The 13764-nt window shown below is 41.8% G+C and overlaps 1 protein-coding gene across 1 annotated transcript in view; it reads left to right on the plus strand.

The window, feature by feature from the left end:
* The window catches only part of LOC111148900 (biorientation of chromosomes in cell division 1 like 1), a 54454-nt gene that overhangs the window by 14380 nt on the left and 26310 nt on the right, over positions 1-13764 (plus strand). The window contains exons 6-10 of the mRNA XM_022505676.1: positions 1592-1758; positions 3223-3334; positions 3976-4111; positions 5079-5151; positions 7540-13651. Of these exons, the coding sequence (XP_022361384.1) occupies positions 1592-1758; positions 3223-3334; positions 3976-4111; positions 5079-5151; positions 7540-13651 (6600 nt within the window). The remainder of the gene's footprint in view (positions 1-1591; positions 1759-3222; positions 3335-3975; positions 4112-5078; positions 5152-7539; positions 13652-13764) is intronic.

The following is a 13764-nucleotide window of genomic DNA, read 5'->3' on the forward strand; positions in this document are numbered from 1 at the left end:
TCTTCTACCCCAGATCATACTGTGATATGATTAATTTGACCCAAGAGCCCCAAGCAAACAGAAACACCTGTCAGACACAATATTCCAGAGACTCAGAGATCACCTCCCAGAAGCTAGACCACAGTCATGCCTTGTCCCAGGACACAACCATACTTCTCTTTACAGTTCGTTTTTCAGCTAATCCTTATTAAACACTTACTGTATTCTAGTCATTGTGTTAACTTCTCACATTCCTATGTGTACAAGCTTCTGTAATCCTCACAACAGCCCTGGGGAGTGGGTCCAAGTGAGGAAACAAAGTTACCAAGAGAAAGTTCCTTGTCCAGGGTCACGCAGCTATTGAGCTACAGGGCCAGTTTCAAACCTGAGTCTGGGCTTCTAACCAACATTTTGTGTGGCTCTGTATCACATGATTAAGTTCTGCTTATGACCTTTTTAAAAAATCAAATATTTGCAACTATTTGTAAGTAGCATTTTGTAAATTTGCTATTGACTTTTGGATAAAACACTGTAAAGAGAAAATCCTAGAGGAGAAAAAGTAGATGCTTTTAATTCCACAGATGTATTTTTCAGTCTCTCCCATTTTGCATTCTTAGTAGCCCCAGGATGACCAGCTCAAAAAGCAACATCAGTATTCAGCCACTTTTCATACCTCTTCATGAGGTCAGTTCTGTAGGCTTTATGTAGGATGATGGATGCTACTCATCCTGTGAGCACCCCGCTTTCTGAAGCTGACTAAAATTCTCATTCTGGTTGCTTTTGTGGGGCTCTTCAAGTTTTTTCCTAGACAGGACTCCTGGTTTTCTATGTATGAGATCCAAAAAGTAAGAAGGTGATTATTTTTAAAGTACTAAGTGGTAGGAAATGAAAACCTTGTTTACAAGTGTTCTACTTGACTGTGTCATGGGGCAACATACCCACCTTCGTAGGGTAGAGGTGTTTTATTATTATTTATTTTAATTTTGTTTATTGATTTGAGAGAAAGAGCATAAACAGGGGGAGGAGCAAAGGGAGAGGGAGAAGCAGACTCCATACTGAGCAGGGAGCCCAACTCTGGGCTTAATCACAGGACCCTGAGATCATGACCTAAGCTAAAGTCAGATACTTAACCAACTGAGCCACCCAGGCACCCCAAGGTAGAGGAGTTTTAGTGTATACTTTGTGTAGGGCCTCTTGTGTAGGGACTCTTGTATCATTAAAATCTCAAATTAAAGAAAAGAATTTCAAGCCCATTTTAAATTTTGCTTCAAGTAAATTTACTCAGTTTTACGGTGGTAAAATATTCATACCAGGTCCACTGACCTACAAATGAGAATTAACTATTTGTCAAGGAACCATAAATAGCGATAAGATCTGATTTTTCTTTGCTTTCTTTATGTGTGAGAAGTTAATTGTAAGAAATAAATTAAGATTTGGATTACAGCCATTAAAATGTTTATTTCTGATTTTTTGCATACTGATATTTCCTGTTGGACCTCAGATGTACTTGAACTACATTGGTACTCTTTTGCCACTTGATGTGGTTCAAGCATAGTGTTAATTTTATTGGTCATTCACAGAAGCACTCCTTTTTCTGTTGGCTTTCTTCCAGATGAGGAGAAGAACAAGCAGAACAAAACAAAAACTCAAACCAGTGATCCCAGTGAAGGAAAAGCAAAAAGTGTACGGCACGCTTATGTTCACAAACCGTATCTTTACTCAAAGTATTACAGTGATTCCGATGATGAGCTTACTGTAGAACAACGGCGCCAGTCGATTGTAAGTTCAGACTAGATCTGTTGCTATTTTAACCTATTTGACTGGTCTGTGTGCAGAGTACTGGACAGCACACCAAACTGACATGTCGGTTCTGCCTTCAGGAACTTGTCATTTAATGAGGCAGTACAGACATAAACATGGAATGTGGGTCTTTGTATCTTGATCAGTTGTGAGAACTTGGTAACAATGCTTCACAGTATGGACATGTTTGAATCCAGAGTGGATCGAGCCATATAAAGAGGATGTGCAGCCATCAGTATAATATGAAGAGGGGGTACAGTCTGCATATTTTCTAGTTAAAGATGAGTGCTTGGATTATTAACAGCTTCTTAAAGAAAAAGATTGCCACTTCATCATATGTGTACATCTGTTTTAAGATGACTTAACAGTTTTAGAAACATTAAAATACGGAATTACACATTAGAATAAGGAAATAATGCACAGAAAAATAATTTGAAAGAAGTAGGAATGCTAATAATGGCTTATCTCTTGAGAAACTGGCTTCATCAGGATTTATGCCTATACCTAGGATTTTTGGCACTTTGAGACTTTGAGTTCTGAGTGGGAATGGGGTGGTGGGAGTAACCCACAATAACTGGATTCTTGGCTTTTTTTTTTTTTTTTTTTTTTTTTTGACAGACAGAGATCACAAGTAGGCAACGAAGCGGGCAGAAAGAGAACAGGGGGGAGGCAGGCTCCCTGCTGAGCAGAGAGCCCAATGCAGGGCTTGATCCCAGGACCCTGAGATTATGACCTGAGCTGAAGGCAGAGGCTTAACCCACTGAGCCACCCAGGCGCCCCTCTTGGCTTTTTTAAATAGAAAAGCAGAAAGTCCCACATATAAAACCTGGGTTCCAAGAACATAACCAGCCAGTTGTATTTGTTGTAAGACTAGCCTGTCTCTTAAATCTGCACAACTTTCTCCTTTAGAATAATTTAAAAATTATGATATATTTGCCTATGTATACTTGATGTTCATACATAATTTCCAGCTTTTTTTTTTTTTTTTTTGAGAGAGAGAGAGTGAGCAGTGGGGCAGGGGGCAGAGGGAGATACAGAAAGAGAATCTTAAGTAGGCTCCATACCCCAGCGCAGAGCCCCACATGAGGCTCAGTCTCACAATCCTGAGATTATGACCTGAGCTAAAATCTGGAGTTGGATGCTTAACTGACTGAGCCACCCAGTGGCCTCTCACAGCCCTTCTTTTAGTTAAATTAACTGGTTTATTAAATCACCATTTCCCAAAATGATACCTTTCCCATTCTTTAAACTAATGGCAATCTGAAAGAGTAATAAAAAATTTTCACATCTGTCTTACTCTTCTGGTAGCTTCCAAATGGTATAATGAATATGCAGCATTGCAAAGCCCCTTATTTTGTAAGAACATCTGAAGGGCAAACATTTTTTTTTTCAGTGTTTTTGCTTTTTCCTCATAGGGTAACTGTGACTATTTTGTGGTTTTAGGCTAAAGAAAAAGAAGAGAGGCTTTTAAGAAGGCAAATTAATAGAGAGAAACTTGAAGAAAAACGAAAGCAGAAAGCTGAAAAGACAAAGTCTTCAAAAGCTAAGAATCAAGGTATAGGAAGTGTTAACTTTAATATTTTAAATGTCTTATATACTTCATTAATTTTAGATACCCATATTACTTATGAGATGATTATAAAATATAATGATCTAAATTACATCTCAAAAAACTGTGTTAAAAAATTAATCTATTTTCAGGTATGGGAGATTCCTTTTTAATCTGATGTGTTGAATAGCTTTTTAAATTATATTTCTGTGTCTAAACATTCTGTCGGGTGCCAGCTTATACAACTCACATTTTAGCAATTTACTTTCTGTGATTATGGAATGAATTATCTCTGGAAAATCAATTGTTATCCCATGAGTAATCAAGCCTTGATGGTGATATCAGTAGAATTAATCAATGCTTTATGTTATCTAAAGTGTCAGACATTTATCTGGAATATTTCATTGACCCAAACTGAACTTACTCTGGGCAGTGATCCTGTATAATATACAAAAACATATATACATTTGCAATTAAAAAAGTAAGGCTCCTCCATCTAAAATATTTATTTTATCCCAGCACAACTTAAGGATATTAAAGCTATCTAGCATTTTTACAATAATTAGAAAATCTTAATGAAAAAGAAATACTAATGTTGTTTATAAACTCTGTTCTGAAATACAATTTATTGATTCTTTCTTTCCTAGGCAAAAATAGTGTGGATTTAGAATCATCAGCAAAGAGTGTGGAACCTAAAACCCCCAGAATTAAAGAAGTCCTTAAAGAACGGAAAGTTTTAGAGAAAAAAGTAGCCTTAAGCAAAAAAAGAAAGAAAGATTCGAGGTACTTATTTTATCTGGCAGCATTCCTCTGGTAACATTCCCCCGGCATGCTTTCAGAAGAGAGGCATTGACAGGGTTAATAAAGAGCAGCCATACCTTGAATGTGTGTGTCATTATCACGTTTATGAAAACCATAGGGTTTCACTTCTTGTCGCATAATTCATTGTGTTAATATCTATATTTCAAAATAGTGTTTCTTAATCATTTTTGGAGGGTGGGTCCCCAGAAAAACACACATGCATAAACTAGTTGTTTCTAGAATTTCAGAGTTCATAGCCCCTCTAGAATCTCAGGAAATATCTCCACTGTGGACATTCAATAACCGCTTATTTACAGTGACTGCATGCATTTTCCAGGCTTGCTAGGCATTCTCTTCAGTGGTAATCATGCATCTCCCCATAATCCAGAGGGCTGAACCAAATTCTTACTTATCATTGTGTTATCATAGTTAATTCTATAAGAATTAGAAAGCTGAAGAGACTCTGACAGTGACTCTGAAGTCCTTGGAGCCATAAGCTATGACCAGGTTGCAATTATGGACATTTATCACAGACTTCAAGGTAGCAGAATCAATAATCTGCAGAACTCAGAGGAGTCTGCTCTCAGTTTTCTTATTGTACCTCATTACTGTTAATCTGAATAAATATGACTACCATATTTACTCAAAAGATGGTAAGACGTTTGAAATCTAATGATAGCCAATAAAGTATTCATTTTCAAGCAACAAATTGGGAATTTTTTTTCAAGTATACTTTCCTTTAGTGCCAAGAGTAAGTTAGTCACACTGGGGATTATGTTTGCTTCTGTTGACTAACATAGGAATTAAACTGAAATGCAGGGAGGCTTCATTTATGGATCAAGTGTTTATAATAAAGAAAAACGAAGCTTTTTTTTTTTTTAAACCTTCCTGAGAAACACTTATATTTGATTCAAATCAAGTTAATGTATGACTCTTCCTTCTCATTTAGGAATGTTGAAGAGAATTCTAAAAAGAAACCACAGTCTGAAGAAGATTCAAAAGAAACTCTCAAGACAAGTGAGGTGTGTCTTAATTAATAAAACCTATTTTAAATTCTCTTTTGTTAGATGTAGGCCATTCAATCCTTTGGAGTAAAACTTAGAAATTCAATTTGCTCTTTTCCAAGTTAGATAAAAAATCCCTCATCTTTAGCATTCTTGAACTCCCATTCTATTATGGCCTGAATTCCTCATTTTAACTAGTTGATTCATGTAATCTTTTATTTAGTTAACAGCTACTTTTTCCTACTTTCCTTTCCCTCACCCCTAACTCCCCACCCCTATTTCTTATACTGACAATAACAAAATTGCCAGTAATGATAATAAGAAAAATGGGGGGGTGTGGCGCCTGGGTGGCTCCATAGGTTAAACATCTACCTTCCGCCCAGGTCATGATCTGAGTCCTAATATCAGTCCCACATTGGGATCCCTGCTAAGTGGGGAGTCTGTTCTCCCTCTGCCCCTCCCCCTACTCATGCTCCCTTTCTCTTGCTCACTCTCTCTTTCCCAAATAAATAAATAAAATCTTTAAAAAAAAAAAAAGAAAGAAAGAAAGAAAGAAAAGGGAGGGCTCTAAAATCCCTCCACCATAGCGGACCATCCATTTCGTTCTCATACACTCTTCATCCATAAATGTATGTAATTTTGTAGAGTGGATATAATCTTGCAAAATGATTTTAACATTCCTTCTTACTCATCTCATGTTACTTTGTAAGCTTCTAACTATTATATTTAATGATTGCATAGTGTTTTATTGAATAGACATACCATGATTTAAGCATTTCCTTAGAGTTGAGCACTTAGATTACTTACAAGATTTGGTCAATTGAAATAGTAAAAATTACGTTCAGTGAATGTTTGGATTATTTTCTTGGGGTAAACTTTTACTTTCACGGATTTAAATCCTTATTTGCCCTGCCATATTTGTAATTCTGAAGCCAAACTTTTTTCTTTTTCGAGTAAGCTCCACACCCAACCTGGGGCTCAGACTCATGACCCTGAAATCAAGAGTCACATGCTCTACCAACTGAGCCAGCCAGGTGCCCCTAAACCCTAACTATGTTAGGGAAAACTAGTAATTTAAAGATTATTTGTTTGTAGCCAATAAATAATCTTCATTTCTTTATTTAGAAATTAAAGGTATATTTATGAGTATATCCTGATGTTTTAATGGCGTATTTTAAAATATTTAGCTTCATTTTGTGATAAATTTCTTTGAAAAAGTATCTCATAAAATTTTATTCATGTTAATTGGTTGGAATTACTATAAAATTAGGTTGATAAAATCCTGTTCTTTCTTCGATGAATTTTAAAGTGTTTTTTTAAGATTTCACTATGCCCTACTCCCGAGTTAGTACAATTTCATTAATCTTTGTGTTAAATGCTAAGACAGTACAGTGATAAACTGACCCAGAGACACAGAAATCTTTCTGAGAACTTCACCCCATTATTTGAATCAGAATAATTATGTAGTAGTGAGACTGTACTAAAGTATATTTCATTTATTAAATCTAATAATCTCCTCAGTGTCATACCTTGGGGCTGGGAGGAAGGTCAGAAGTGCTCGTCCGTCAGTGTCTTCCTTTGGTTATATAAACATACACATGCTTGGGGCACCTGGGTGGCTCAGTGGGTTAAAGCCTCTGCCTTTGGCTCAGGTCATGATCCCATGATCCTGGGATCGAGCCCCGCATCGGGCTCTCTGCTCAGCAGGGAGCCTGCTTCCTCCTCTCTCTGCCTGCCTCTCTGCCTACTTGTGATCTCTGTCAAATAAATAAATAAAATATTTAAAAAAAAACAAACATACACATGCTTTATATGTGATATGGTTAGTGTTACAGTGAGTTATCATGTGCATTTGAAACTTCCTAAGTAAAATGTCCTACAAGTAGCCTGCATTCATGAGGTTTCCATAAATAATTCAGGCTCCTAAATTAAAATGTTAGGAAACCTTTATTTATTTCAGTATAAAATTTTTAATTATCTTCAATGTCAGATATGCTTTGGGACTAAAAAGAATATCGGACTGTCATTTGTGCAGCTTATATTAATGGCTACTGGGTATTAGTGAGCTTTAATAATTTGAAGTTAAAGGCCTCCCAAATGCATGGACAGATCTTAGGAGAAATAACTAATTGTGCACAGATGTCTGTGATATAGTGGGAAGCGTCCCCAACTGAGAATGAAATCCTCTCAACTTGTTGCCTGGGTATCAAGTTATGGAGCCACTCTGACCTTCAATTTCCTGGTGCATAAAATGAGGTCACCCATACTTACCACAGGCTGCTGGCTGAGATTAAGTGACATGTCACACATGAAAACATTCAGCATATCCAGTGTACCCAAATGTTAAGTTTAAATATAAAAGTCGATTTTAGTATTGCTCATATTTTAACTTTTATTTTCTTACAGCATTGTGAAAAGGAAAAGATATCTTCTTCAAAGGATCTGAAGCATGTTCATGCAAAAAGTGAACCAAGTAAACCTGCCCGGAGACTTTCAGAATCTTTGCATTCAGCTGATGAAAACAAAAATGAATCCAAAATAGAAAGAGAACATAAAAGACGCACGTCTACCCCTGTTGTGGTGGAAGGGGCACAGGAAGAGCCTGATACAAGAGATGGGAAAAGGCAAGCAGAACGGTCGGAAATTAGCACAGAAGAGCCCCAGAAACAGAAAAGCACACTTAAAAATGAAAAGCATCTAAAAAAAGACGATTCTGAAACAGCACATGTGAAAAGCCTACCTAAGAAAGAGACAAAATCTTCCAAGGAAAAGCCTGAAAAAGACAAGACTCTGTCAGAAGACAAATTATCTACAAAACATAAATATAAAGGTGACTGTATGCATAAAACAAGTGATGAGACTGAGCTTCATTCTTCAGAGAAAGGTTTAAAAATGGATGAAAATATTCAAAAGCAAAATCAACAAACGAAACTTTCTTCAGATGAAAAAACTGAACGAAAAAGTAAACATAAGAATGAAAGGAAGTTATCAATTTTAGGCAAAGATGGAAAGCCAGTTTCTGAATATATTATAAAAACTGATGAGAATGTTCGTAAAGAAAACAACAAAAAAGAGAGGCACATATCAGCCGATAAGACTAAGGCAGAGCACAAATCAAGAAGATCAAGTGATTCTAAAATTCAGAAAGATTCTCTGAGTTCTAAGCAACATGGAATCGCATTACAGAGAAGATGTGAAAGTTATTCGGAGGATAAGTGTGATACAGACTCAACTAATTTAGATAGTAATTCAAAACCAGAAGAGGTGGTTCACAAGGAGAAGCGAAGAACAAAGAGCTTACTAGAAGAGAAACTTATGTTAAAGTCTAAACCAAAAAGTCAAGGCAAACAGTTAAAAGTAGTTGAAACGGAATTACAAGAAAGTGTCACAAAACAGGTGGCCACTCCAAAGCCAGATAAGGAGAAGAACACAGAAGAAATCGACCCAGATAGACAGCGGAAGTCTAAAGTTGAAGACAAACCTGAGGAAATTGGTGTCGAAGTTGTATTGGACAGTGCCGCTTCCTTAGCACATGGTACACAGAAGGATTCTAGTCACAGAACCAAGTTACCATTAGCAAAGGAGAAATACAAGGCTGATAAGGATTCAGGCTCCTCCAGACCCGAGAGAAAGTTATCAGATGGGCACAAAAGCAGAACCTTAAAGCATGGTAGTAAGGAAATGAAAAGGAAGGAAGAAAATAAATCAGATGACAAGGATGGTAAAGAAGTTGACAGTAATCATGAAAAGGCCAGAGGGAATAGTTCGGTTTTGGAAAAGAAATTAAGTAGAAGGTTGTGTGAAAACCGAAGAGGAAGCTTATCCCAAGAAATGACCAAAGGAGAAGAAAAACCAGCAGCAAACTCCTTGAGCACTCCCAATAGTTCCTCTGTTCAGAAACCAAAAAAGAGCAGTGATACCACAGTAATGCCTGAACAAGAGCCAATGGAAATTGATTCTGAGCCATCTGTTGAAAATGTATTTGAAGTATCTAAAACCCAAGATGGCAGCAGTAATAGTTCTCAGCAAGGCAGTGACTCTGAAAATGTTACGAAACAAAAAACCAATATCATTCTAAAGGATGAATTAAGAACTTCCACAGTAGATTCAAAAACAGCAGCTCCAGCCTGTAAATCAGGACGTGGAACAGGAGTTGTTGGTAATTCTGAAAAGCACGCTGACCATAAAGGCACCCTTACCAAGAAAGTGCATATCCAAAGTGCTGTGTCCAAACTGAACCCTGGGGAAAAAGAACCCATTCAACAGGGAACTCATGAAACAAATACAGACTCTGAAACTAGTCATAGACTGTTGTCACGAGCCCCATCAGAAAATGATAGGACACAGAAGAATTTGAAAAACACAACCAGACTCACTGAAGAACATGTTGCTCAAGGAAATGCTGATCGTGAGCATTCCCCAAATTTAGATCCTTTACCGTCCTTAAGTTCAGTAACTGTGACCCCTCAGAAAGAATTTTGTGATGCAGATATAAGTCCTTTGATTGACAAAAGGACTGTTTTAGAAGGTGGCACAGCTAGCACTTCCCTTGTAGAGCACTCTGATATTCCTAACCAAAGTTTGACTCTTAGGGAATCAGAAGTCCCTAGGACAAGTGACAGCAAAGAAAGTGGAGTAGTTTCCACAGTAGATACGCTGGCAAAAGCAACCATGGATAGCAGAAGACACATTCCAGAAGGTTTCCAGCCTGCTGTGCTGCACACTAAACAAGGAAAAGTAATTGTGCCTGTTGGTAGCAAGTTAATGGATGTGAATACAGAAAATGAGAATGCTCACAAAGAAGGCAGCTTTATGGACATGGCCAGAAAAGAAAGTGACTTCAACACAGAGCCCAGTTCAAAGGAGACAACAAGAGCGGTACTAGAAAATGGCAAAAAGCATGGCATCACTGTTGACCCTGTGGTAGGCATGAGAACAGAAAAAGATACTGAGACCGTCAAACTTAAGTGTAGTAATGGCCCAGGTGAAATGGAAAACAAATCAGTTGTGGTTGAAGGAAGGACTGAAAGTAGCGAGGTTGACACCAGTGCTGGAAGTAACGCTGCTTCCCCAGTTTTACAGCAAAGGAATGGAGAAACTGCTGATGGCACAGCCGGGTCTGGCAGAGCAGAAAAGACTTCTTTTGCCACTAGCACTGCAAGGAAGGACGAAGGTGTTCCCCTAAATACAGTAAAGGCAGGGGATGCCACGACCACTTCCTCAGAAACAGGAGAGGGTGAGGTGGCTGTGCCCTGCACAAGCATTGAGGCAGATGAAGGCTTCATAACAGGTGCATGCTCTAAAAACAATCCTCTTCACACTGGGGCAGAAGCCAGTGAATACACGGTTTTTGCTGCAGCAGAAGAAGGCGGCGGTGTTGTCACAGAAGGATTTGCCGAAAGTGAAACCTTCCTCACAAGCACCAAGGAGGGAGAAAGTGGAGAGTGTGCTATGGCTGAATCTGAAGAGAGAGCAGTGGGCCCTGTGACTGCTCACGAAGTCACGGTTGAAGATGATGTCAACAGTGGTGTGACAGAAGAGAAGGATGACGCTGTCACCAGTGCCGGCTCTGAAGAAAAATGTGATGGTTCTTCACGTACGGACTCGGAAATGGCTGAAGGAACTATTACCTTTATTAGTGAGGTTGAAAGTGATGGCGCGGTGACAAGTGCTGGGACAGAAATAAGGGAGGGCTCCTTAAGCAGTGAAGAGGTGGATGGATTCCAGAGAAATCTGACAAGAATGGGCCCCAAAAAAGAAACTGAGGGAACTGTGACATGTACTGGAGCAGAAAGGAGAAGTGCTACTTCTATTATGTGCCCAGTAACAGGCGCCAAACGACAGGAAGAGCATGTGGTTACAGGCGCAGCTGTGGCCCTTGTCAGTAATGACACACCACCAGGAACCAGTGCCCCCCAGGAAGGAAATGCTTCTGTGAATGATGGGGCAGAAGGCGAAAGTGCCGTCACCAGCACAGGGATAACAGAAGAAGATGGAGAGGGGTTGGGGAGCTGCACAGGTTCAGAAGAGGGCAGTGAGGGCTTTCCTCTAAGTTCTGAATCAGAAGACAACGGAGAGAGTGCAATGGACAGCACAGTAGCCAAAGAAGCCACTAACGTACCATCCGTCGCTGCTGGGCCTTGTGATGATGAAGGAATTGTAACCAGCACCGGTGCAAAAGAGGAGGATGAGGAAGGTGAAGGGGTGGTGACCAGTACTGGAAGGGGAAATGAAATTGGGCATGCATCCACTTGCACTGGGACAGAGGAGGAGAGTGAAGGGGTATCAATTTGTGGAAGTGCCGAAGAAGGTGACAGTCAGATTGGTACTGCAGCAGGGCGCGTGGGAGCAGAGGCTGGAGCCACCATCACCAATGCCAACGAGAGCAATGTTGACAGCATGAGTGGTGCAGAGAAAGGCATGAAACATAGGGAGATCTGCTCCAGTGCAAAAGGGATTGTAGAAAGCAGTGTAACCAGCGTGGCCTCAGGGAAGGGTGAAGTGGCACCAGTTCCTGAAGGTGGTGAGGGTCCCATGACTAGTGCAGCTTCAGGTCAGAGTGACAGTTTGCTCACCAGAAAAGAAAAAGTTGATGATACCACAATTTCCACCGGCCTGGTGGGGGGCAGCTACAAGGTGCTTGCATCCAGGGCAGTCCCAGAATGTGAAGCTGGTAACACATCACCCAGTGGAAAAGAAGACGAAGGTATCATCACCTCAGTGGACAATGAAGAATGTGATGGCCTTATGGCTAGTACAGCCAGTGACAGTGTTACTAACCAAACTTGCTTAGCTGGGGGTAAAAGTCCAGGCAAAGGCTTGATGATTTCCACCAGTACCACGCATGAGTACAGCACTCAGTTAAGCACAGTTACAGGCGTGGAAGAAGGTCATTCAAGTGCGCTGAGAACCGGAGAAAATAAGGACGGCACCAGAATAAACATGGAGGAATTTGAGGCCCCCATGCCCAGTGCAGTGTCAGGAGATGAGAGCCAGCTCCCTGCTATGAGAAATGAAGAGAAAGATGAGTGTGCCATGATTTCCACGAGCATAGGGGAGGAGTTCGAAGTGCCCATCTCCAGTGCCACAACCATCACGTGTGCGGAAAGTCAGCAGCCAGTGGCCACCATGGAAGAAAGCTCTCAGGACCCCGGCCTAGTGAGCACCGACGACTTCGAGGGGCCCATGCCCAGTGCGGCCACAGCGGTTGAGAGCCCTCTTGCCTCAACCAGCAAGGAGGAGAAAGATGAGTGCGCGCTCATCTCCACCAGCATAGCAGAGGAGTGCGAGGCTTCTATTTCTGGCGTCGTCGCGGAAAGCGAAAAGGTGCGACCCACCACCGTGGGTTTGGAAGAGAAAGACGGGAGCGCCATCATCTCCACCAGCTCGGGAGAAGACTGCGAGGGCCCCGTGTCCAGCGCCGCCCCTCAGGAGGAAGTCCAGCCCTCCGTCACCCGAGCAGAGGAGATCAGCGACACCACCATGATTTCCACAAGCACCTCCGAAGGCCGAGAAGCAGTCATGATGGGCGCTCTCCCGCAGGACGACGAGCCACCTGGCACGGCAAGGATGGAGGATTTGAGTGACGCCGCCATCATCTCCACCAGCACGGCTGAGTGCGTGCTGGCGCCCGCCGGCCTTGACAGGCTGGATGAGAACCCGCGGACTGCGAGTAGCGTGGATAGGAAAGCGCAACCGTCGGCTCACAGGATGAGCAAGAGCGAGGCCCCAAGGCCCCGCCCGATGTGCGCAAACAGCTGTCCACACTCTGGGCCGCCGGCAGGGGGCAGAGCCGCGGGCACCGAGGAGGGGCCCCGCAGGGTGGCATTCCATGAGCCCTCTGCTGCGGGCGGCCAGCCAGGGGCTGCACAAACATCGGAGGAAGGGTGCAGGCGGGACGGTTCCTGCGAGGTGCCGCTAGTGGGGAAGGGACAGAGTGAGAGCAATTTGGGCCTCATAAATGCGGCAGAGAGGAGTGTGTGGCTGAGCTCTGTTCAGAGAAGACGGGGGAGCCAGGAGGCGGCTACCGCAGGCCATAGCACCTGTTGGGCAGGAAGGGATCTGCGGAGGGGAGTGGACTCACCTGAGGATCTGGCGGGACCAGAGCAAAGGGCGGGGCCAACGACTGAGGACCCCTCCCTCGGGATCCACTGCTTACCAGCAGTAAGTCCTGGTGCTAAGAACACCGATGACGTGCTACCTGCCAGAGACACTGCAGTGGAGCCATCCTCCCCTGAGCAGTCCTGGCCCATGCCCCCCGTGAACACTACCACTGAATGTATTAATGGCCAAGAATCAGAAATTGGCCCTTGCCACGCGCTAGTCCTTCCAGCTGCCTACAGTGTAGCTCTGTCTGCTCCAAACTATGAGCACGACCTGAATGTAAAGGGTGATCACAATGGCAAACAGCTGGTTCAAGGGTCCAGCGAGAAAACAGGAGATGCTAATGGCATGAGGAAATCATCCCAGGAAGAGGCAGACCTCAAGGTTCCTCCTGAAGAAAATTTGCATGACATAGGTGAGAATCTCTCCAATTGCACATTTTAACATCTTACAAAGATGATTGCTTGTAGAGTACATTTTAAACAGTCTTCCAAAAGAGGATTTTGGTTCCAGAATGTCACAAAATAA

This window comes from Enhydra lutris, unplaced genomic scaffold, assembly GCF_002288905.1.
Source record: "Enhydra lutris kenyoni isolate GAN:26980312 unplaced genomic scaffold, ASM228890v2 scaffoldscaffold21, whole genome shotgun sequence".
Lineage (NCBI taxonomy): Eukaryota > Metazoa > Chordata > Mammalia > Carnivora > Mustelidae > Enhydra > Enhydra lutris.